Source organism: Acanthaster planci, linkage group LG10, assembly GCF_054643075.1.
Source record: "Acanthaster planci isolate LZ-2023a linkage group LG10, COTS_SCS, whole genome shotgun sequence".
NCBI lineage: Eukaryota > Metazoa > Echinodermata > Asteroidea > Valvatida > Acanthasteridae > Acanthaster > Acanthaster planci.
In genome coordinates this window covers 11,244,956-11,268,686 of record NC_141786.1, presented here as the reverse complement: position 1 = coordinate 11,268,686, position 23,731 = coordinate 11,244,956, and the positions used below count along the sequence as shown (strand labels likewise).

Sequence of the window (23,731 nt, the reverse complement as noted above, 5' to 3'; positions counted from 1 at the left end):
AACTTTCAAGAACCACTGAGAATTTATCGGTCGTAATGTGTACAACAAACAAACGATTTTGAGATGGTCAAAGAAATGTGGTAGTTACAGCAATTTTCCAACAAATTAAACACATTTTAAATGAAACATATACGACCTCCACATAATGCGAATCTTCATATTATTTCAAAATTAAAGGTGCACTCTGGTCTATTTCAAAATCTTCCTACAGTGGATTGCAAGTTAATCATTGTACATGTACAGACTAATCATAGAGCTCAAGTGTTCAGTTGGTGGAAAGTCCTTGTCCAGTGGTGTCTTGCTCCTTGTCCAATATCACACTGTGCGTGATCCTTCCTGAATTAAAATAACAAGAGGCGGCGCTCGGCTCGCACCTCAAATCATAACTCCAAGCATGATTTATAAATTTCCAAAACTCACATCAGATGCAGGAATACTGTGATCTGGGCAAATAATGCACTGCATGGTGCAGATAGCCAAGCTGTTGCAAGTTGCTCCTGTGTGTAGCTGTCTGTGTCTATCCGGTTCTCTCCTCACTCACCGACTCCAATAGGCACAGCTTGTGAATTGGCCTCACCAGAGTGGTTGACTTGGTCTTGACCTTTGCCGTCCGAACCAGACCGTCTCCTCCAGGGTAGATCTCCTCCACTCTGCCCATGGACCACTGGTTTCTAGGTAGATCATCAGCGATGACCACGATATCTCCAGCCATGTTGTTTCTCATCGGCTTGTTCCATCGTTGTCTCTGCTGCAAGGTAGGTAAGTATTCTCGCACCCACCTGTGCCAGAAGATGTCTGCTAGATACTGGATTTGTCGCCACCTTTTACGGCTGTACAGGTCACGTTTCTCGAACACGTCCACTGGAAAGGCATTGCATGGGCGCAACAGCAGGAGATGGTTGGGTGTCAGGCATTCAGGGTCCCTCACATCATCAGAAACCACAGTCAGCGGGCGACCATTGATTATGGATTCGACCAAGCACATCATGGTGGAAAGACTTTTGTCATGTAGCACTTGTTGCTTCAACAGTGTGTTCAGAATCTTTCTTGTCGTTCGTATTTGTCGTTCCCATGATCCTCCCATATGAGAGGCCGTTGGTGGGTTGAACTTCCATCTGATCTCCTTCTGGAGAAGATACTCTTCAATCTGCTGCTTGTTCCAGCGGTTGATCCCTTCCCTCAACTCACGCTCGGCACCCACGAAATTTGTGCCATTGTCACACCGAATGACTTCTGGTTGGCCTCGTCTTGAGATGAATCTCTGCAACGCATTGAGGAAAGAATCCGTCTCTAGAGTGTGTAGAACCTCGATGTGAACTGCTCTGATGGCTAAGCAGGTGAAGATACAACCGTATCTTTTCAGTTGACACCGACCTTGCTTGACCAAAAATGGTCCGAAACAGTCCACCCCAACATAGGTAAATGGGGGTTTTTCGGGTGTCACTCGATCTTGAGGTCAATCTGCCATCTTCTGGGTGTTGGGCGATGCTGACAGGCGCTTACACACTAAGCAGTCACGCAACACTTGACGCACTGTGGTTCGTCCTCCAATCACCCAATATTGCTGCCTCAATAAGGACATGACGTGTTCTCTTCCTGAATGGCCTGATGCATCATGGAACTTTCTGACTAGTAGTGTGACGACATGATTTTTCTTTAGAAGTATTACTGGATGTTTCTCTTGTGTCTGCAATTTGCCGTTCTTTAGTCTCCCTCCGACGCACATCACTCCCTCACTGTTGATTTTTGGGTCCAATCTGTAGAGAGGACTGGACTTCTTCACGGGATTGGCAGTTGTGTTCAGTGTCTGGTATTCATCTGTGAAGGCTTGCCACTGAACATGTCTGATGATTGCTTGTTCTGCCTTGTCAAGATCATCTACTGTTAGTGGCTTCTTTACGTCACTTGGCACACATCCTTTTCTGTTGTGCAAGTACTCTCTCACCCGCAAATTCCATGCCACAGCTTTCTGTAGCCTGTGCCACGATGAGTAGTGTTGGAGCAGTTTGTCCGTCGGCTTGCTCTCTTCGGACTCTACAGCAAATACCCGCACTTGCTCCTTGCTTTTCTTGAGCTCCGGATCACTCTCTCTTAGGGGTTCCATAACCTCTGGTTCCTTCGGCCAGCATTCTCGTGGCATTAGGAGGAACTCTGGTCCTTGCGTCCACCTTGTGTTCTTCTTTAGCTCATCAGCTGACATCCCTCTTGATATGTCATCAGCAGGGTTTGATTTTGTGTCTACATAATGCCACTGATTTACTTCTGATGCATGATGTATGGTAGCTATCCTGTTGGCTGCGAACATGCAGAACCTCCCATCTGTACTCCTAATGTACTGCAGTACGATGGTGCTATCTGTCCAGAATGTTGAGTAGATTGGTTCCTGTACATCTAACTCTCTCTTTACTGCAACGTCAAGCTTAGCAGCAAGAGTTACGGCTGCAAGCTCAAGACGGGGTATCGTCATTGTTTTTAATGGTGCTAGATGAGACTTGGCCATCACCAGACTGCTGTGTAGCTCACCGCTTGCGTTCTTCATGACGAGGTAGGACACTGCTCCATAAGCCTTCTCCGAGGCATCTGCAAAATGATGCAACTGGTATTCTGTTACTCTGCCGAAGTCGTGTGGCTTCACACATCTGTTAACTTCAAACTCCTTCATCTCTGCTAGCTCTTCTGACCAACCTTGCCATTTTTGTCGTTGTTCTTCTGGTACTGGCTCATCCCATCCCAGCTTCATTCTTGTCAGCTCCTGGAGTGGTAGTCTCGCTCTCAGAATGAATGGGTTGGCATATCCCAGGGGGTCATAGATGGATGACACAATGCTCAATAGCCCACGCCTCGTCAGGGGCTTATCCTTATGGGACAACCTGTATCCCAAACAGTCTCTTTCAACATTCCAGCTGACACCCAGGGCTCTGTCAACGGGTAGAGCATCAAGGTTTAGGTCAAGCCCCTTCAACCGCTTATATAGTTCCTCGGTAGGGATGGACTTCAGAACACTTTGTTTGTTACTGTGCCATTTGGTCAATTTGAATCCGCCTTTCTGCAGCAGATTTCTCAGCTCGTTTGATAGATTCTCAGCTTTCTCTTCACTCTCGACAGAAACCAGGCAGTCATAAACGTAGAAATTGTGCTTCACAATCTGTACAGCTTCAGCGCTGAACTCGTCTTGGTTATCAGCGACTGTTTGGCGCAGTGCAAAATTGCAGCAACTGGGGCTCCAGGTTCCACCGAACAGGTGCACACACATCCTATACACCTTTGGTTGTTGAGTCATGTCACCAGATGGCCACCACAGGAACATCAACACATCTCGTTCTTCCGCTGGCACTCGAACTTGGTGAAACATGGCCTCCACATCTGCCATGAAGGCCACTGGTTCCCGTCTGAATCTCAGCAAGACTCCGGTAAGTTTATTTGTCAGATCTGGCCCTTGCAGAACTTCACCATTGAGAGACACGCCTCCGCTCTTAGCTGCACAATCGAACACGATGCGTAGTTTGTCGGGTTTCATGGGGTGGAAAGCCGGATGATGAGGAAGATACCATATAGCCCGATCTTCAGACTGACAATCTTGTTTCTCTACTTCCTCAGCATACCCCTCCTTGAGTAAGTCCTCGATGCCTCCTTGGTACTTACGACGGAGACTGTCATCTTTGCTGAGCTTTCTTGCAAGACTCTGCAACCTCTGTTCTGCTAACCATCGATTATTTGGTAGGCGTGGAGGATGACGCTTGGATGGCACTGGCAACTGATAATGTCCTCCATCAATGCTTATTCCACCTTTCCACATCTCCAGAGCTCTTTGGTCGTTCACTGACATGCCTCTGTCATCATGTAGCGTATCTGTTGCTTCCAGCTTCCAAAACTTATGAACATGTTCTTCCAGGCCGATGTCTCCTTGAATGAAGGTAGAGGTAACATGAGTGTTCAGCTCTGTTGTGCCAACTTTGTTCACTGGACCATGTAGTGACCATCCCAATGCTGTTCGCACGGCATAGGGTCCGTCCTTTGCGCTTCCTCTTCTTATTCCGAGGCATCAGTGCTCTCGGAATATCTTGACCAATCAGGAGTCCGACTTCCTTCTCACTTGCGAACGGTAGGTCAATACCCTGCAGGTAGGGTAGTCCAGCTATCTCTTCCATCTTGGCCATACGGGTACTCTGAATGTGGATCTTGTGTTTAGTGAACACATTTGGCAACTCTATTTGGTCCGTGGCTGGTCCCGAGTCCACAATCAAGTTCACTCTTGTGGTGTCTATGGAGCTGCCCATCTTGTCAAGTGTTGTCAGGTTGAGCTTTTGTTTGGCCCCTTCAACTCCAAGTTGTCTTGCCAAGTGTTCGGTACAAAATGTATTTGTCGAACCAGTGGCCAACAATGCATGGGTGCGGATGAAGACACTGCCTCCAACAGCCTTCACTCGAACAGGGACAATTGGCAGCACGGTCCTGCCGGCCCCTGTGACGTTACTGAAACTTGCTTCAGTGGCTGAATCAACGTAGCTATTCTGTACCGGGGCATCTAGTGAAGTGTTGGCTTGTGACGGTGGTCCTTCATGCTGTTGCACTGTCTGCGGGATATGAAGGAATTTTGTGTGTTTCCTTCCACAACCAGAAACAGTACATGTTCTGTTGAGCCTGCACGCTGATGTTAAGTGGCCTCTGCGCAGACAGTTGAAGCATAATCTCTCTTTCTTGGCATAACTCAGCCTGTCTTGTGGCGACTTTGCCTTGAACTGCTGGCAACCAAAAAGGGTGTGTTCTCCCTTGCATAGAGAACACTCTTTGGTGACTTCTCTTTCTGGCGCAGATGCCACTGCAAAGGTCCCCTTCTGTCGTGGCTGAGTGCGTCTCTTCTGAGGAACATCACGGCTTCTCTCCCAAGTAGATGCGCCATACACAGGGTTGCTCTCTTCTTCTGCTATGTCATCTATGTAGGCCACAAGATCCTTCACCTTCGGCATTCGATCTTCTTTCCTTTCGAGATCTCTGACCTTTCGGACCCATCGATAGCGCAAGTAGTTGGGCAAACGCTCAACAATGTCTCTCAGGAAACTCTGGTGTGCCATCTCGTTTTCGTAGCCCATAGCCTGGAGGGTTTCGTAGCAGACTTTCAGCTCGTCTGCCATCTCTCTGATGGCTTTTCCATCATGGGGTGACACTCTTTGGCCTCGGGTGACTTTCTTCATCCAGGCATCAGCAACTTTGTATTTGTTTCCGAATCTCTCCTTCAGCAAGGTTTTAGCTCGTGCGTAACCTTGTGTCGACTCCATCACAGAGCATGCTTGAATCACTCTGCGTGCTTCTCCTTTGCAGGAATGAAGGAGTCTTGTCAGCTTGGCAGCGGCACTTATCGTTGTGCTGTCTACATTCACCTCGAAAGCTCTCCAAAACTCCCAGAACTTTAGGGGATCTCCTTCGTAGCACATCAGCTCAGCTTTCGGCAACTGCCAATGTCTCAATGAGGCTCTGCTGCTGTTGTCTTGATTGTTGCAACATCTCGCTGATGGCTTCAGCAGGGGGTGGCATTTCTTGTGGCGTCGATGATTGATCATCTTCAATGGGGTATGGGACTGTGTCATCGCTCGTGTCATCATCATGCGGTGATGGATCGGGCTGCGATGGGGAGTCTTCAACATGGGAAGATGCTGTGGACGGAGATGGAGTAACTTTGCCTGTCGTCTCACCATCGAACTGGGCATAAACTTTTGCCTCCGCTTGGGCACGGCTGAGCTTGGTTGTCATTTGCAGCTCAGTTCTCCTTTGTTGGAGCCTCAATTCCTGTAGCTCAAGCTCTTATTGTTCTTTCAGAGCTTCAACTTCGGCTTGAAGTGCGGCACTCCTCGCCATGGCCTCCATTCTGGCTCTCCTGCTGGACGAGGTGCTTGTCGTATGGCTGCACTGACTGACCGAGTCTTCCGGCTTGACATCATCTTCCTGACTCGGTGACGTAGTACTCATGTTGTCAATTTATGACGCTGTTATTGAACTTAATGTGACGGATGACGACAAAAAGAACTCCCTTGATGACGAATTACTGTTTACCCTTGTATTGTACCAGAACCAACTATGACTATGTATGTACGTACGGTTCAATCTGCAAGTAATACAAAACCAAAAAATACAGTAAGTCTCTAGAATCATGCCAAGATACACTTGGGCACATATGAATCAATTACAATGAAAACTAAATGAATTAAACTGACTGATTTGATCCCCAAACTGATGGAATTGTGTCCGTGAATTATTTCCTCATTAACAACTACATGTACACGTGACCTAGTATATCAATGTTTCCTTTAATTTGTCGGGTTTCATGGGGTGGAAAGCCGGATGATGAGGAAGATACCATATAGCCCGATCTTCAGACTGACAATCTTGTTTCTCTACTTCCTCAGCATACCCCTCCTTGAGTAAGTCCTCGATGCCTCCTTGGTACTTACGACGGAGACTGTCATCTTTGCTGAGCTTTCTTGCAAGACTCTGCAACCTCTGTTCTGCTAACCATCGATTATTTGGTAGGCGTGGAGGATGACGCTTGGATGGCACTGGCAACTGATAATGTCCTCCATCAATGCTTATTCCACCTTTCCACATCTCCAGAGCTCTTTGGTCGTTCACTGACATGCCTCTGTCATCATGTAGCGTATCTGTTGCTTCCAGCTTCCAAAACTTATGAACATGTTCTTCCAGGCCGATGTCTCCTTGAATGAAGGTAGAGGTAACATGAGTGTTCAGCTCTGTTGTGCCAACTTTGTTCACTGGACCATGTAGTGACCATCCCAATGCTGTTCGCACGGCATAGGGTCCGTCCTTTGCGCTTCCTCTTCTTATTCCGAGGCATCAGTGCTCTCGGAATATCTTGACCAATCAGGAGTCCGACTTCCTTCTCACTTGCGAACGGTAGGTCAATACCCTGCAGGTAGGGTAGTCCAGCTATCTCTTCCATCTTGGCCATACGGGTACTCTGAATGTGGATCTTGTGTTTAGTGAACACATTTGGCAACTCTATTTGGTCCGTGGCTGGTCCCGAGTCCACAATCAAGTTCACTCTTGTGGTGTCTATGGAGCTGCCCATCTTGTCAAGTGTTGTCAGGTTGAGCTTTTGTTTGGCCCCTTCAACTCCAAGTTGTCTTGCCAAGTGTTCGGTACAAAATGTATTTGTCGAACCAGTGGCCAACAATGCATGGGTGCGGATGAAGACACTGCCTCCAACAGCCTTCACTCGAACAGGGACAATTGGCAGCACGGTCCTGCCGGCCCCTGTGACGTTACTGAAACTTGCTTCAGTGGCTGAATCAACGTAGCTATTCTGTACCGGGGCATCTAGTGAAGTGTTGGCTTGTGACGGTGGTCCTTCATGCTGTTGCACTGTCTGCGGGATATGAAGGAATTTTGTGTGTTTCCTTCCACAACCAGAAACAGTACATGTTCTGTTGAGCCTGCACGCTGATGTTAAGTGGCCTCTGCGCAGACAGTTGAAGCATAATCTCTCTTTCTTGGCATAACTCAGCCTGTCTTGTGGTGACTTTGCCTTGAACTGCTGGCAACCAAAAAGGGTGTGTTCTCCCTTGCATAGAGAACACTCTTTGGTGACTTCTCTTTCTGGCGCAGATGCCACTGCAAAGGTCCCCTTCTGTCGTGGCTGAGTGCGTCTCTTCTGAGGAACATCACGGCTTCTCTCCCAAGTAGATGCGCCATACACAGGGTTGCTCTCTTCTTCTGCTATGTCATCTACGTAGGCCACAAGATCCTTCACCTTCGGCATTCGATCTTCTTTCCTTTCGAGATCTCTGACCTTTCGGACCCATCGATAGCGCAAGTAGTTGGGCAAACGCTCAACAATGTCTCTCAGGAAACTCTGGTGTGCCATCTCGTTTTCGTAGCCCATAGCCTGGAGGGTTTCGTAGCAGACTTTCAGCTCGTCTGCCATCTCTCTGATGGCTTTTCCATCATGGGGTGACACTCTTTGGCCTCGGGTGACTTTCTTCATCCAGGCATCAGCAACTTTGTATTTGTTTCCGAATCTCTCCTTCAACAAGGTTTTAGCTCGTGCGTAACCTTGTGTCGACTCCATCACAGAGCATGCTTGAATCACTCTGCGTGCTTCTCCTTTGCAGGAATGAAGGAGTCTTGTCAGCTTGGCAGCTGTCTACATTCACCTCGAAAGCTCTCCAAAACTCCCAGAACTTTAGGGGATCTCCTTCGTAGCACATCAGCTCAGCTTTCGGTAGCTGCCAATGTCTCAATGAGGCTCTGCTTCTGTTGTCTTGATTGTTGCAACATCTCGCTGATGGCTTCAGCAGGGGGTGGCATTTCTTGTGGCGTCGATGATTGATCATCTTCAATGGGGTATGGGACTGTGTCATCGCTCGTGTCATCATCATGCGGTGATGGATCGGGCTGCGATGGGGAGTCTTCAACATGGGAAGATGCTGTGGACGGAGATGGAGTAACTTTGCCTGTCTTCTCACCATCGAACTGGGCATAAACTTTTGCCTCCGCTTGGGCACGGCTGAGCTTGGTTTTCATTTGCAGCTCAGTTCTCCTTTGTTGGAGCCTCAATTCCTGTAGCTCAAGCTCTTATTGTTCTTTCAGAGCTTCAACTTCGGCTTGAAGTGCGGCACTCCTCGCCATGGCCTCCATTCTGGCTCTCCTGCTGGACGAGGTGCTTGTCGTATGGCTGCACTGACTGACCGAGTCTTCCGGCTTGACATCATCTTCCTGACTCGGTGACGTAGTACTCATGTTGTCAATTTATGACGCTGTTATTGAACTTAATGTGACGGATGACGACAAAAAGAACTCCCTTGATGACGAATTACTGTTTACCCTTGTATTGTACCAGAACCAACTATGACTATGTATGTACGTACGGTTCAATCTGCAAGTAATGCAAAACCAAAAAATACAGTAAGTCTCTAGAATCATGCCAAAATACACTTGGGCACATATGAATCAATTACAATGAGAACTAAATGAAGTAAACTGACTGATTTGATCCCCAAACTGATGGAATTGTGTCCGTGAATTATTTCCTCATTAACAACTACATGTACACGTGACCTAGTATATCAATGTTTAAATTAAAATTAACATGCAAGGCACCAGAAATTAACCTTGGTTGACAGTAAGCCAAGCAAACTGAAGCAATTGATGTCGAGAACCATGTCACATCCATAAAACGTGTATCGCTAATTTTACCCAAATCTTACCCCAAAAAGTTGACCCAAAGTAACTATGTCTAATGACCGTAATTATTACTCCCCTCTATACACAATAATCTCTAAACCTTTATCTAAATCCCAAAGCAATTATATGTACTCACAACATTGGGCGTCTCAAATATGAAGCAAAATCAAAGGAAATCTTTGACGATTTTCTTCAGTTAACAAGAAATGTGACGATGTTGGCGCGCCAAGAGCTCCCTCTCTTGACCAAGAAAAGTATACATCTATGACGTCACGAACAAACTGGAAAAACTGTCCTACCCGCAACAGTTTCATTCAGAGACTTTTTGGAGTGCCCTCATGCGTTTCAATCAGTCATTTGAATAGCCTTTGATCAAGGCACCCGCGGCAAAATGGACTACACGACGAACTGCTTGCAAGCCCGAATTTAACTATAAAGATCATGGGTTGAGCTGATATGTCAATGCCATATAAGTAACCGTTTTTTATTATACCACAATTTCCGGATTTGGACAATTGTCAGACTTATAAGGCCCAAAGAGACCCTACTTTGCGCGGGGAGTGGCCCCGTGAAGTGTGGACTAAAAGAACATTCGAGAAATAGGAAGCGGTAGGACAGCAACTCGTGCCTTCTTTTGGGAATATTTCAGCTGTGCCAGGCCACTCAAGATTGACAGGAGTAAATTCTACTGGTTGCCCTGTTCTATTTACGATTTACTGAGCTGAAAATAGAACGCAACGTTTCGACATATTTTTGTACATCCCCCTTTTCAAAGACAAAAGCAAGTCTCCGTGCAGAGAGGTCCATTCCAGTGTAATTTCGTTGACATCAGATTAGACATTTTTGTAGCTGCATCATAAAAATTGAGGACTTTTATTTCTATTGGCACAATTACGAATATAGAAAATACAGATAAAACAAAAAGAAAACTGTATTCACCAAAAAAGACAAAAATACGCTCAGTTTAAATTACGTACACACTGTAGCAAATGTTACAGAGGTCTTAAGTTTGTAAGGATGTGTGTTAAGCTGTAGTTGGCACATCTCTTAGCACTTTTATAGGTACCGACATTAGTCTCAGGATGTGGAAGGCCCATTAGCGTTTTGTGGTATTGGAAAAGTTGTGCACTAAACTCCGAAGGATGTCTAGCTGACCCAGCCCGTGTTTAAGTGAGGAATTTTCGGAAAGTATTCAGGGGAACACACTTTGGACATGACAGCCTAATGATGTCTAGAAATGTCAAGGTTAATTTTCTCTGAGGCAACCGTTAACTTTGTTAAATTTACTTTGCCAGCACTGTGATCTTTCGAGTTTTTAAAATTGTTTGTGATTTTTTAGGTACTTTGAGGAAGGAAAGAACTTGTCATGGAGATCGTTACGTATACCGATGTGAATATTCACTCAAATAAATAATGGAGGAGGGTCGATCTGAGACGTCACTGCCATGTGGCAATAACCTAAGTAGATGTAATAAGTAATACTTTATTCCAAGTACACACAGTCTCCGGATTTCGGCAATTTTCAGACCTAACGATGCTAAAATAAAGAGAACTAACTTCGCGCGTGGAGTGGCCCATTGAAATGTAGATAAAAAGAGCATTCAGGAAACAGGAAGCAGTATGACCGCAAATCATGCCTTCTTAAGGGAATATTTCAGCTGTGCGAGGCTACTCAAGTTTGATGGGAGTAAATTCTGCTTGGGTGCCCTGTTTGACTCAGGATAGGAACGATGTACTGAGCTGAATATAAATAGAACCCAACGCTTCGACACATTTGCGTCCAGCACTCCCCTTTTCAACAGAAAAGCAGGACGGCGTGCACAAAAGTTGAGTCCAGTGTTATGTCACCGTGAATGACATAATTAGGCTCATCAGAGATTTACTGTTTGCATCATAAAAGACAGATATTTTGTTTCTGTTGGCATGGGAAGAACATAAAGTACATGCCGATAATTTAGATGGGACTGAATACATTAACCAAAATCAAGTTCGTTTGACGCGAGAAAAGATTAGGTAGCCTTTCAGGAATTTGAATCACCAAGGCATAAAACGTGAGGCACGAAGCCATTTTAGCTGAGGTTGGTAACGAACGTAGGAAGTTTCTGCCTGTGGGTTTCCGAGTTCGTCCTGCTGATCAAAGGTTGATTTCAAACATTTACAGTGTAAAAGTACTTGTGCTATGTACAGTATACGTACAATGTTAATTACAATGAGTGCTCACGTTGACATTCATCGTCTGAGGTGTAATAATACTCATTATTCTTATTTTCTCGAGATGAAAGTGAAACTGTGGCCTGGCCGATACTTGTATTGGGGAATAACAGTTACCCAGGCCTTAGATCTGAAGAGCAGGGCCCTGTGTTCCATTTTTGTTACATCGAAATGTTTATCTTTTACTAATCATTGGACGTTACTTTAGAATCCTCCTAGGAACCCACCCAACTCTCGGTCTCATTAAAAAAAACAGGGTGGGTTGAAATCAATTTGCATTTTCGGGATTGTCGTATATCTGTCACATTTTTCTAGTATTACCTGATGTATACGCAGGCCAGCATGCCCGCAGGCGAGTGATAACTTGAGATTGCCTGTGCCGCTGGCTCCTTGGATGGACACAGACTGCTGCTGATACAGCGTCATGACGGGCTTGCACGAAAAAGCACGGATAAAACAATGCGGGACCAGGAGATAGATCGTGAATATTCACATTTCCCGTTGACCAATCCAACAGGAAAGTGGGAAATTGTGCCACGTCGCACATGGACAAAAGATTCATAGTGATGCAAGAATAATGGCACAACGTGGCGTATCGTGAATATTCAGCATATTCCCAGGGACCAATCAGGCCGGAATGCCGCAGCGGGCACTACGTCATCACCAAAACGAAAATAAGGGAACTGTCGGGGGACCAACGCAAACCGTCCCAAAGCGCCGCCACGCCGCTGATGGGTGCACCAATACAAATAAATTCCCTTAAACAGCAATGATAAATCCCCACACTTTGCAATAATTTTTAAAATACAACTCTCACAGGTGTCCAGGCTGCACAGAAATACGATGATCGACAAGTCCCCTTTCATTTTCCTTTCAATTTTTGGGGGTTTACCAATGGTTTTTAGAGAAATTCTCCAGAAGCAGACCACCCCTAAAATGAAACAAATGTCCCTTCCCGGTAAAGTAGCCATTTTGAAAAACCATCCCTCTGCAAAACGGCCAAATAGGCCTATTGCCATTTTCAGACCCGACTGTATCCAAATTGCTCAAAATTTGAAGCCCAAAGTCCGGGCCAGGGGTTCTGTGCCATATTTAATTATATATAACGGTTTTGCCCTTACCCAACGTATATGAATAAGCACTGTATGCTCAGTGCTTGTCAGAGAGCTTGTAAAAAAAACTCACAAGCATACTTATATTTCTCCAATTCCTCAATTTCATGGCTCTCAGGACTCTCTAATATAGAATATTTTGAGTGTATAACTTTTATTAATGAGCTTGGCGGACATATTTAGGGCCTTTTTGCGAGGGTGCACCCTGATACTCGACTAAACTGCAGGAAGATCCGCATTGCGACCATGGCACACACGCCCAATGGCAAAGACCGTTTGATACGGCCACCAAGCGGCCAATGGACGAACACGACAGAGACACGGTTCGGGAGGACGTTCCGGGCGAGATTGTGGCGCCCATGGGCCCTTCCGAAAATAGTGGTATACTTGTGAAAGGTGCAGACGGAGCTCTTCTATGTTTTAACACAGCCACGAATCGAGGTCGGATTGTAAATCGAGGACGTCCTCAGTTCGCAATAACGTGAAATTTGAGGCCACAGTCAGCATTTATGAGGGTCAGCGAAATTGCAAGGCATTTGGAAGCCGTCCTCAGTGTACGCATTTAACACGCCGTGTGTTTTAAAACACCCGCTCGAAATTGACAGTTTCGGCGCATCCCTGGATGGAATAGCGCCCTCCCTAGCTCTCTTGCTACCCTGTCCGATCCGCATTGGTGAGCACAATAAACGTCGCCAAGTGCAGGGGACGCATAACCCCAACAAATATAAAAGCCTCCAAACTGTCCAAAAGCATCATAGCGTCACCTTGCCATCACGCCTATGGACTTCTGTAGCCGTTCTGAGATGTAGGTGTCTTCTAGTGGAAAATATGGTGAGTAAAAACGATTTAATTTGAAGTAGAATGTTGAGCATGACCAGACCCTATCTTGGTATGGTTTACTACATCATTAAATTCATGGCCCCAGTGCTGGCTATAGTACCATGCTACTAGTTAGAGCGTGGTTAAAGTGTGGCTGCTATCAACCCCCCCCATTTTGTCGATAGGCTAATGTAGATCTTGCACCGCTGTTAGAGTGAATGTGCCATGAAATAGGTGTACGTATGCAGTCCGAAAAGCTCAATCACATAATCTAGTTGAACAGGTTCCTTCAACACATTTTTCCAGCCGCAAGTGAAGACTTTTCTGTTGTCCGTATGTGGTGGTTCTAGGCCTAATTGTGTTTAAAATTTTAGTTCGGGGTGGAGGTTTTGGGTGGATGTGGCTCTTGGGAGCCCCGATACCTGTCCCCCCCCCCCACCACCACCACCAGTCCATACCAAATTAAAAGAAGACATGCGGTCTAATGAAAATAATGTTCAGTTGGTTTTCTTGCCAGCTGACCTGCTCACCATACGTGGAGACGTTTGGACAGTATGGCTGATTCGTCCACCGGTTCCAACAGCAGGCCTACTTCATCTGTTGCTCCAAGTGATAACACGTCTGACGGCCAGGAGAACTGTGGTGTGACCGCAATGCAAACCAGTAATGAGGTTGGCTGCAGGAAAAGGGACAAGAAACACTTCTGCTTTTACTGCGATGTACCCCAGGCCAAGCTCCCCCGTCATCTCCAGTAATGTCACAAGGAAGAAAGAGAAGTCATCGAGATCGCCTGTGAGCCTAACGCTGGTGTGTGTAAGAAACTTCTGTTGAAAGTTTGCAATATAGGCAATCACAGGCACAATTGTCAGGTTCTTCGTGAAGGTCGTGGTTTGCTCGTTGTCAGGTACAGGCCAAATTGCAAGGTATCTCCCGATGCATATGGACCATGCATATATTGTTACGGCTATTAGTGCGTACCGATTTGTGACGACACGTGTGCCCTTTGAAGCCAGCACCCACTCCACAGACTGACAGCACCGGTAAGAGGGCTCGTGTGGGTGGACGGGTCGCTCACAAGAGTGATTTGTTGAAACCTCCTCCTGTTGGCGTGTCGTTCCAGTTACACCAGGCTCTTAGTCCAATGAAGAGAGATGATGTGGCTTTGGTAGTCAAGAATGACACGTTGATTGTTGAATTGGCCAAGCGTGAATACATGAAACTAGGGCACAATAAAGATCAGCACGGCTACATCCGTAACAGGGTGCGTGAATTGGGTCGACTCGTCATACAACTCCGAAAGAACACCCAGCAACCAAATGCATCACTTGAATCATTTGTCCATCCGCACCACCTTTCTGATATTGTGAAAGCCGTCCACGATATTGCCGGCTTCAGGGAAGACAAAGAGTTGTACGATGTTCCGTCAATAGCACTGAAGATTGGTTATTCCGTCAAGAAGTGTGCACTCGTCTTGAAAGGAAGTGCCCTAGAGTCCGGCAGTTGTGTGAATTGAACTAGGGACACGCACACAGAACGCTGTACCAAGGAAAACGCAACAAAGTCATCATTCCCCCGACAAATGCCGATGTAGTCCACCTGTCGTCGTTCCTTCATGAAGCTGGCAACCGGGAACTTCAATTCCTGCAGGGTGCTCGGGGCAAACAAATCAGTCCAGTCTGTGCCACCTCATCGTGTTCAACCGAAGAAGGCAGGGGGAGGTTTCAAAGATGAAACTTGAAGATTTCCACAAGCACAGCACCGCCAAACTGAAGGGGGAATGCCTGTTGAGTGATTTAGAACGCCAGCTGTGCAAGATGGTCCGTGTTGTCGAAATAGTCAGCAAGAGAGGCAGAACTGTTCCCGTGCTCCTAAGCAATGAGGCAGTAGCATGGGTGAGTGCCCTTGTCGCCAAGAGACATGAAGCTGGAGTAGCCGAAGTCAACAACTTCTTGTTTGCACGGGGTGACTGTTTAAGGGCATATGCAGATAAGGCTGGCGTTGACAATGCATCCAGCATCCGGTCCACCAAACTCCGTAAACATGTAGCAACTGCATCGCAAATTCTTGCATTAAAGGAACATCAGCTTGAAACTCTAGCCAACTTCATGGGCCACGATCTGAAGCCACATCGCGAATACTACCAGTTGCCAGATACTGTGCAGCGGGTCACCAAACTATCCAGACTTTTCCTGAGTTTGGAGAGGGGCAACCTATCTTCCCAGCAGGGCAAATCCTTGGACGATCTGCATGTAACTGGAGGTAAGGGCACCTTGTACTCAAACCATGTTTCCCATGTTCCGTCTACCCAACGCTTGGCTTCGAACCAAGTCAACTCAACCCAGACTCCCATTTTGTAGGGCATCATACTCGGCCAGAAAGAATACCTCTCTTCCTATTCACCCCCCCCCCGGAAGAACAGACCAGTACAAAGAAAGACGGGGACCAAAAATCACCCCCATAAATGTATCTTGCGTCAAGAACTCCCAAAGTAATGTTCCATTTTGGCCCCCCCATATCTCAACGCCAAGCAGAGACTGCCAGACACCCGTGCATGTATGTGTGCTTTAACTGATTGAACTCAATTTGGGGTTTACTCTCAGAAGGCTTCACCAGTGAAGAGGACAGCAGCGACAGTGGGGACAGCAGTGACAGCAGTGAAGACTCCTGCGATGAATCCGTCGAAAACGGTAAGATTTGGTCTGTCTGTCTGTTACTCTGTCGGGCTATCTGCTGAGCTGTCACCTACATTTCTAATGTCCTTTTCTTGCCTCTTCATTAATAGGACAGCTTCCTGGTGTTGCTGCTGCATCTCGAACAAGGGATCCCTCTCCGCCATTGAGAAGAGTGAAGCAGCGTCCCTGGACTACAGCGGAGAAGACAGACGTCCAAGAAGGCCTGCGCAAATTCTTCCAGTTGAGGAAAGTTCCTGACAAGCTGGACATCGAAGCAGCTTGCACTGTGGCACTGCAGACCCGTACTTGGAGAAACATCAAAGACTTTTGTCGCAACACTATGAAGTTGTAGGCAAATTAAGTTAGGATACGCCACACCAGCCATTCTCTCGAGACATTATACCACATTGATGCTGAAACCTATAGTAGTAGGTCAAAACAACCAAAAACTTGTGAGTGTTGTCCTCGGTGTTATAGGCTGCACTCACATGGACGAGAAGTCCTCCGTCTGATAGTTTGGAAAGTATGCCCTCCATCTGCAGTGTCTACGTGTATACGTGTACATGTGTGTGTGCGTGTGGGGGGGGGGAATGTTCCCCCAGGTCCATCCCTGTGACTACGCCCCTGGTTTATGGATAGATAGATGGGTGAGTTAGTACCGCTTAAACTTCCGGATCCCCGCGACACCGATACTTGACGAATTCATCAACCAAAAACCGTGAAACAGAAAAATATTCAGAAATGTTCAGCTGGTTTCCCCAAAGAATTATGTTGTGGGGTTGGGAAACCCCCCCCCCTTTATTTTTTAAAACACCACCTCCCTCATCCTTCTTGGAACCACATTTGCATTTTATGTTTATTGCAGTCAGTGGTGTGCACTGCTGTTTCAGGTGCAGTGCCACACTCTCGCATGAAACAGTTGTTGGGCACATGTGGCAGGAAATGATGTCACTTCCTGGGAGACACTGGAGGGTTGTGTGGTGGCCTTTGTTCTAGGGTCATTCTGACCCAAGACTCCAGTGAGTGCAGAACATTGACCACTACACCAAGCCAAATCAGTGTCTCTTTGTCCTTGTTTTACAGTTTTCATCAACTATTAATGTACACCTTGTAGCGGCTAGTCCCGTGGCCGTGGGGGTGCAACATTTGGCGACCACGAAGGGATAGGTGTTTTGTCTCTGCATTGATGTGTAGAGTCAATGGCATGCACCTGTCCAGTGACCAATACACCAATCATTAATACGTGTTTGCTAATGTGACATGCGGATCTTATGGGAAATTATATTCGTGGCCAAGCTATACATGTACTGTGAATCGCTCCTGTTAATTCTTTTTATGGCCTCAAGTCACGCGAGAGATATTATGGTGTTGGTACCGTCAACGAGTTCGAGAGAACGAACCCGCGGTGAGCAGAAATACTTGAACCCATGACCGTGGGTCGAGAGACCCGTTTCAGGACGCGGTACATACGCAATAAGTTTTCTTTCCATGCATGGTTACTAGCGGGTGTGTATGGAGTGTTATGAAAGAACAGTGACATTAGGAAAAATTCCCCATAAACGACCTAGCGCCCAAGAAACTAAAGAAAAGGTGTTCTTGAATCCACACCGTCGGCTTAAAGAAGAACCTCTACTCGGTCAGATATGTTAAGTTTGTTCCACGTAGGCCTTTGGCGGCAAAGTCATCTAGACCCTAGTCTCGATTTGGTACAAAGGGGTCATAGAGGAAATTGGAGTTTAACAAAGAACTTAACGCATGCACTTGTCTTGTCATAAAGGTACGTTATTCTCCGCGAGACATGGGCAGTGCAAAGAATAAAGATTGAGGGCAGCGACCTGTAACTTTAAAAATCAGATTTGTATATAATATATAATTAGCTGGATCAATTACCATTGTAGGGGACTTTCCCCGTACTCCTTTTGCTTCGAAAACTTTGGTTATATATAGATTACGTAGTCTTCAGCGCTTTAACTAAAATTATGTCTCGGACCGTTATCTTACATGTCAGTTCGAAGTTCTGAATCATCCAGAAGATAGCTCCTACATATTTTTAAAATCATCACGCAGTTTACAAACTGACTGCTTTGCAGGTAAACTTTAATCTTTCATGCTTGCAGATTGAAAACGTGTTGCAAAAATGAAGCAAGAAAAAAAAGAAAAACCGAAATGCCAGATAATTTTAAAATAGGCCCTTCGTAGTCGGCGTTTTTATGTAAATAAAGAGATGTTTACCGAAAGAATTCTAAATAATGCATAAGCGTGGATGTGGTACGGAAATGTATTTCTCTTCGTGCTTTAAAACACTATCCGGGTTTCATGTATAGCCCATACGCTCACTGCAAGGAGGAGTTATTCTTCGTTTTTAAAATGCTTTGTTAAACACAACACTTCCTATAAATTAAAGAGCAACTGTCGATGTATAAACAAACAAACAGAGTTGTCTTAACAAGAAAGTTCTGTAATTGGAGAAGTGAGCTTGTTATGTCTTGTATTATGCTTCATTTCTACCGTGAGGGACCTAAAAGAAATCTTTATAATGCGCTGTTGACCCGTTGAGTTCTCAGCTAGGAGAAAGGTTGGATCGATTTGGCTGGATCGAAACTTCGAAAATGTATGTTTTTTGCAATACAAGCCAAGAGGCCATGATTTTATTTTGAGACAGCTGAGGCTTTCGGGGCATAATCCATTCCCCAGGCAATGAGGGGTAAAAGGGTTTAAACTAGGACCTGCCCATTCAATGTTCGCGAACTGTCATAAAAGGAAGCAAATGCCATTTTACTTGATATTTATTTCGGCGAAGAAACCACCACTACTCATATCTTGGAATAAGACGGAAAACTCTATATGTTGTAAAGCTGAATACGCCAAGGGCAAGACGTTAGCCTGGTCAGTGTCTCCTTTAGCAGGATTCATAAATCTCCTCGATGCTGCATCCTTCAGTGCAGCATTCGTGGTGCAAACCTCGCTTTTCGATACCACGTCCGAACAAGAATGTGCTGGCGTCCTTTGAATCCAGAAACTCTGCATCACAGGTGACGAGAGAACAAAAGTGGCATGATGATTTTGTTTTCACCAAAATAAATCTGTCCATTTGTATGTTACCATCAGCCCCACCTTAAAAAACGACTCTTACACAAATCAACAGAGTGGGGAGAAACAGGAGGCCTCTTGACATAGAGAAAACGTCCCTCCGCAGCCTTCCTTTGCATGGCGTGTACAGTCTTCAGATGGAGACATGCATATATCAAGGGGATCAAGGTGGGACCCCCCAAAAAATTATGGGGAAGAAAAAAAGCGAAACATAAAGGGGAACCAAAAAGGGAAAGAATTGGATGAAAACTAAAACTTTTCTTGATTTCAGTTCTCAGTTTCTGCAATCTCTGGAGAGAATGCGTCTTTATGGCAGCATCGGTTAAAAGTACTTTGCTTTCATGTTCTTAGATTATGAAATCTCTTCTTTTGGAAAACCCTTTCTAAAAAAAAAGGCAGGGGCAGTTTCAATACTCAAATTCTATTAGCTTTTTTTTTTTTGCTCGACAAAAGGTCAGTGAGATACAGAGGTGTAATCAGGCAAGAGAGAAAGCAAACGTTCCCACAGGGCCTAGTTGGCCCTTGCCTCGCTTGGCTACGCCTGGCACTGGCGGGAGACAGTATATTTCAAGTTGATTTTGACTTCACTACCTTGGTTGGAGACTCCACGGACGGCATGGCAAGTCTCACGTACTTTCTCGTAAAGAGTCGCACCGCAATAATTGGCACGGTAAGCCCTGCATAAAATACGTCCAAAATAGCCATTATAACACCTTCCGTAACGTAAAGGTTCTGTGCTTACCAATGTCATACACTGCTGAACAAAATGCGCTCTACAGTTAACAAAATAGCAGCTAGCACCAGTCTGAACAAGGATTACGTCATTGTCTTCTACGCTACATTGCACTAGGTTCAGGAGGGGCTGTGGCAATTTTGAAATGTATTTACGTTAAAGAAGCTAAATCAGTTCCTAAATATTGAGTGGGTTGTGTAGCCAAGGGAATGTAGGGTCAAAGAGCAATTACATTTTAAACTGCTGAAACGATTATTAATCTGACTTTTAATGCAATAAGACACGGACAAGATTGCTGCTGTTCTAATGCACGTGTCATGTTAGATCAAATTAATTCTACACATGTAGTTGGTACTGCTTAATGACACAGCCTAACACTATGTGCGTGAACTATATGTATGGTTTGCTGAGGAAGAAGCATTAAACAATAGTGCTTGATTGTTAAAGCATTTCAGTAAACTAATAAAGACATTACATAATTTAAACCCTTAAAAACATAATCTGTTTGCCCAATTGTCAAAAGTAGATATAAACATTGATTACTTTTCCCAATCTCATTTGGTGTCACAATGTTGAAGGGTATCTTTTATTCAAAGAAGCGAAATGTTCCATGGGAAATTAGGGGGTATGAGAACCATTTTGTTAGAAACCATTCAAGCACATTCAAAATATAAAACTGCCAAAAAAGAGCAGTGAATGTAAACTTCTTGAAAAACCTGATAAGTTTATCTCAAGGGCTATCGTACGCTCTTCAGTGAACCTCCGGGTTGACAAATGAATTACCCAAAATAGCGAAGTAATTTTCTTATCAAATTAAAATTGTCAAATTCGATTGCATATTCATTTTGGGGTGTTGATTTTGTTGTTATTACCAAACTATTTTCTATTTTTCTTGCAGATCACCACTGGCAATATAAAGCCATCGTAGTTAGGTAGATGGTCCAGTTCTTGTTGGCTTGTAGAGTGATAAAGGCAGAAACAGTCATTTGACAGTGGCCCGTGAACATGGGTAGGGAAAAGCCAACAAAATAGCGAGTCCATGAAGTGTATATATACTAATAATTGGGAGGACTTTTGTGGAAAGGTATTTACTTCATTCCTGAATCCGATAACAATAAAGCTTATATAATGACCCTTGCTATATGTTCGAGTAATCATCAGATTCCAATGCCCCTGCGGTCTTAAACATAGTTGCAGAAGCAAATGTTTGTTCCTTATTAATGTACGAAAGAGGTACGAATGTCTTCCTAAATATTTATTCTAACAGATAACTTTACTTACAAATTCCCTCCATGTTTAGCATCTGCGTCCGGGTGGCCATTGATTTGTTGTACTATTAAGAAAAGAACAGAAAAAATGTTAAAGGAAAATGAGGTAAAAGTCACAAAGAATTCTTCTACCGGGCCAACGTTGAATTTGTAAGAACACAAACGTACCAACCTTATAACATACAATTTCAGAAACAAAAATCTGAGAAAATTTCATCTGATTTTTCCCAGATATGGATTTTGATTGTTCTGGTAAAATGTTTCGCTTGTCCCTGACGCAATATTATAGATGAGTTAAAACCCAAATGGGTGCGCTTATGGCAGTGGCGTAGCTAGGATTTTACGAGTGGGGGGCACAAGTATCTTTCGGGGCACCAGCTTTCAGTGATGTCGTTTTGGGGGGCAAACTTTTGTTATCAAACCCTATTCAGTATCCATTTAACCTGTTTTTTTTTTTTTTTTTTTTTTTGGTTTTTTTTATTGGAGCACCAGCTTTCAGTGATGTCGTTTTGGGGGCAAGCTTTTGTCATTAAACCCTATTCAGTATCCATTTAAACTTTTTTTTTTATTGGGGGGCACCTGGGCGGCACGTGTGGCTGCGTGGAGGGGGGGGGTTCCCCCAGGTCCATCCCTGTGACTGCGCCCCTGGTTTATGGATGGATAGATGGGTGAGTTAGTACCGCTTAAACTTCCTGATCCCCGCAACACCAATACCAATAATAGAAATGATTCAAACAAAACACAAAATCTTACAAACAGCTTGGCTATTTATTCCAAAAATAAGTCCAGAAGAATGCGTTCGATAAGGGCAACAACTGCACATGAACACTTCGGGTACACAGCCTAGTAAAAGCAACCACGCAAGCACTAAATTTGATGTTGTCGGATCATATCAAGCACCAACGATGGCATGAATATTCAACTTCCTATGCTGCAGTACACAACGTTTTAGGGATGCAGATTACCAACGAAAAATTGCGGCGACGATCATATGGTATAAAGAGGGCTTATGGTTGCAAAACAGGTGGTGCGTAGCAGGCGTGCACTGCGCTCTGGCTATGGACATACCGGGTATGCCAGAAAGTGGTATTCGGCCAGATGTTATAGCCCGGGCAGTTCAAACTCCTTCTGTGTTTCCTATCTCCATGATTAGAGCAAGGTCAGCATTTGGAAGACTGCATCACAGAACACTAACATACGATTAATTGACGTATTACCACAAAATCGAAACGACACCAATGATCCAATGAGTCTACACAACGATCAACTCACCTGCAATGGCGCAAAGCAGCAGCAAAACGATGAATCGATTCATGATGATGGTGGTTCTTGCAAGCTGTTGAACTAACGGTGTTAACTACGAAGGTTGCACTAGAAGCAGCAGTACACGCCAAGCCTCAGTATGCCAAAGTGAGGCAAGATCGTGTCCTTATAAGCAATAAGGGCCAAATACAAAGTCATCTAGGTCGAAATAAATGTACCAGGAAAAATCTTTGCCCCATTTCAAGAGGACACTTGAATGACAGTTTTGTCCAATTGCATCCAAATCATCATAAATGAACAGTTTCGAATCAAACGAGGTATCCCCCTTCTTTTCATTTTATTTCCGGCTTTCAATTACCGTTATATCGAAAGGCAATTGTGGCCCTAACCAATATTGAATTTTCGATGTCATAGTCAAAGTCAAGAACGTTCAACACCAATACTGTGTTTACTGTAAAAAATACCAGCAGAACTAAATGTGCCACTTAATTGAAAAAGAATTTGTCAAACATAGCTTAGTTACTATTTACTTGAATTTGTTCAAATATAATTATACTTCAGTGATGAAGTTGGGCAACTTTTTGCCAGTTTAAAATTCATAACAAAATACACAAATAAGTAAAAATAACAATCACTGTCACGTGACTTGTCACATGATGTCAATTTTCATCTATAACATCTGTATCTTATATAGATGGTGTAGAGCAAAGGGCCGATCTAGACATACATGTAGTAAAACCTCATGTTACTCGCGCGTAATCGTTTACACTCCACAGAGAATGAACATTGTTGCGAGCTTTCTGTCTGCACGTAGCCTTGTCCAAGGCGTTTTTTTTTCCCCGGAGAGATCATTTAGCCTCACGCACGGGATCCACACGGCAAAAAAGCCACCCGTGTGTGTGTATGGACGTGCGTGTCATCCATATACTGTACATGTACATGTACGACATGTAGCATGTGGAGTAGACAAACTGGCTTCAGAGCACGTACAGTGTAAACGATTACGCGTGTGCGTGACATGGGGTTTTTATTATGTCAATATCGACCCTTTGCTCAACACCATCTGGATTAGCTACATAAAAGGGGGTGTTCCTTCCACTGCCATTCTTTGCAACTTGTATTTTCTCTTTAATACTAAAGAAAAAGAAGCATGAGTTGATGATGGAGTGACGCAAATTGTCAGCGGTCAAATCCATAGGCTCACGTACCAACAACGGGGGAAGGAGGATTTTAAGGTATGGCACTCAGATAATTTTCAAATGCACGATTGTTTGCCCTATTCTGCAAATTGAGCATAAATTTAGGATCACTTGGCCGTTTTGACAACCAATAATTAAAGTAAATCTGTCAGGTGAAGGGGTAAATTGC

General features: G+C 44.8%; 4 protein-coding genes across 4 annotated transcripts; 1 reads left to right on the top strand and 3 right to left on the bottom strand.

The window, feature by feature from the left end:
* Nucleotides 1–517: 517 nt before the first annotated feature.
* LOC110991212 (uncharacterized) lies at nt 518–5,432 on the bottom strand. The gene is made up of 3 exons (XM_087142483.1): nt 4,094–5,432; nt 1,738–3,903; nt 518–1,329 (listed from the first exon to the last, which is right to left on the bottom strand). The coding sequence occupies exons 1-3, from the start codon at nt 5,430–5,432 to the stop codon at nt 518–520; spliced, it is 4,317 nt and encodes a 1,438-aa protein (XP_086998609.1).
* Nucleotides 5,433–5,436: 4 nt separating this feature from the next.
* On the bottom strand, nt 5,437–7,996 carry LOC147797751 (uncharacterized). The gene is made up of 3 exons (XM_087142482.1): nt 6,898–7,996; nt 6,378–6,707; nt 5,437–5,651 (listed from the first exon to the last, which is right to left on the bottom strand). The coding sequence occupies exons 1-3, from the start codon at nt 7,994–7,996 to the stop codon at nt 5,437–5,439; spliced, it is 1,644 nt and encodes a 547-aa protein (XP_086998608.1).
* Nucleotides 7,997–15,064: 7,068 nt separating this feature from the next.
* On the top strand, nt 15,065–18,121 carry LOC147797750 (uncharacterized). Its single transcript, XM_087142876.1, has 3 exons — nt 15,065–15,596; nt 15,938–16,024; nt 16,120–18,121. Exons 1-3 carry the CDS (start codon nt 15,065–15,067, stop codon nt 16,359–16,361), a joined length of 861 nt encoding a protein of 286 aa, XP_086999002.1. The 3' UTR covers nt 16,362–18,121.
* Nucleotides 18,122–18,192: 71 nt separating this feature from the next.
* LOC110991206 (uncharacterized) lies at nt 18,193–22,563 on the bottom strand. Its single transcript, XM_022256464.2, has 4 exons — nt 22,373–22,563; nt 21,114–21,165; nt 19,691–19,776; nt 18,193–19,030 (listed from the first exon to the last, which is right to left on the bottom strand). Exons 1-4 carry the CDS (start codon nt 22,413–22,415, stop codon nt 18,909–18,911), a joined length of 303 nt encoding a protein of 100 aa, XP_022112156.1. The 5' UTR covers nt 22,416–22,563; the 3' UTR covers nt 18,193–18,908.
* Nucleotides 22,564–23,731: the final 1,168 nt, after the last annotated feature.

What these genes read in the sequence shown, in the direction of transcription:
- LOC110991212 (XM_087142483.1), bottom strand. Translation starts at nt 5,432, where the DNA reads ATGTGCTACGAAGGAGATCCCCTAAAGTTCTGGGAGTTTTGGAGAGCT. An exon ending in TATTGACCTACCGTTCGCAA is followed by an intron (nt 3,904 to 4,093) that starts GTGAGAAGGAAG and finishes CCTTCATTCAAG; the next exon opens with GAGACATCGGCCTGGAAGAA. An exon ending in ATTGGACCCAAAAATCAACA is followed by an intron (nt 1,330 to 1,737) that starts GTGAGGGAGTGA and finishes TCACCTGCTTAG; the next exon opens with CCATCAGAGCAGTTCACATC.
- LOC147797750 (XM_087142876.1), top strand. Translation starts at nt 15,065, where the DNA reads ATGAAACTTGAAGATTTCCACAAGCACAGCACCGCCAAACTGAAGGGG. An exon ending in CGATCTGCATGTAACTGGAG is followed by an intron (nt 15,597 to 15,937) that starts GTAAGGGCACCT and finishes GTTTACTCTCAG; the next exon opens with AAGGCTTCACCAGTGAAGAG. An exon ending in CGATGAATCCGTCGAAAACG is followed by an intron (nt 16,025 to 16,119) that starts GTAAGATTTGGT and finishes CTTCATTAATAG; the next exon opens with GACAGCTTCCTGGTGTTGCT.
- LOC110991206 (XM_022256464.2), bottom strand. Translation starts at nt 22,415, where the DNA reads ATGAATCGATTCATCGTTTTGCTGCTGCTTTGCGCCATTGCAG. An exon ending in GCTGCTTTGCGCCATTGCAG is followed by an intron (nt 21,166 to 22,372) that starts GTGAGTTGATCG and finishes TTTTCTTAATAG; the next exon opens with TACAACAAATCAATGGCCAC. An exon ending in GCTAAACATGGAGGGAATTT is followed by an intron (nt 19,777 to 21,113) that starts GTAAGTAAAGTT and finishes TATTTTATGCAG; the next exon opens with GGCTTACCGTGCCAATTATT.
- LOC147797751 (XM_087142482.1), bottom strand. Translation starts at nt 7,996, where the DNA reads ATGAAGAAAGTCACCCGAGGCCAAAGAGTGTCACCCCATGATGGAAAA. An exon ending in TATTGACCTACCGTTCGCAA is followed by an intron (nt 6,708 to 6,897) that starts GTGAGAAGGAAG and finishes CCTTCATTCAAG; the next exon opens with GAGACATCGGCCTGGAAGAA. An exon ending in GGAAGTAGAGAAACAAGATT is followed by an intron (nt 5,652 to 6,377) that starts GTCAGTCTGAAG and finishes CTCCGTCCACAG; the next exon opens with CATCTTCCCATGTTGAAGAC.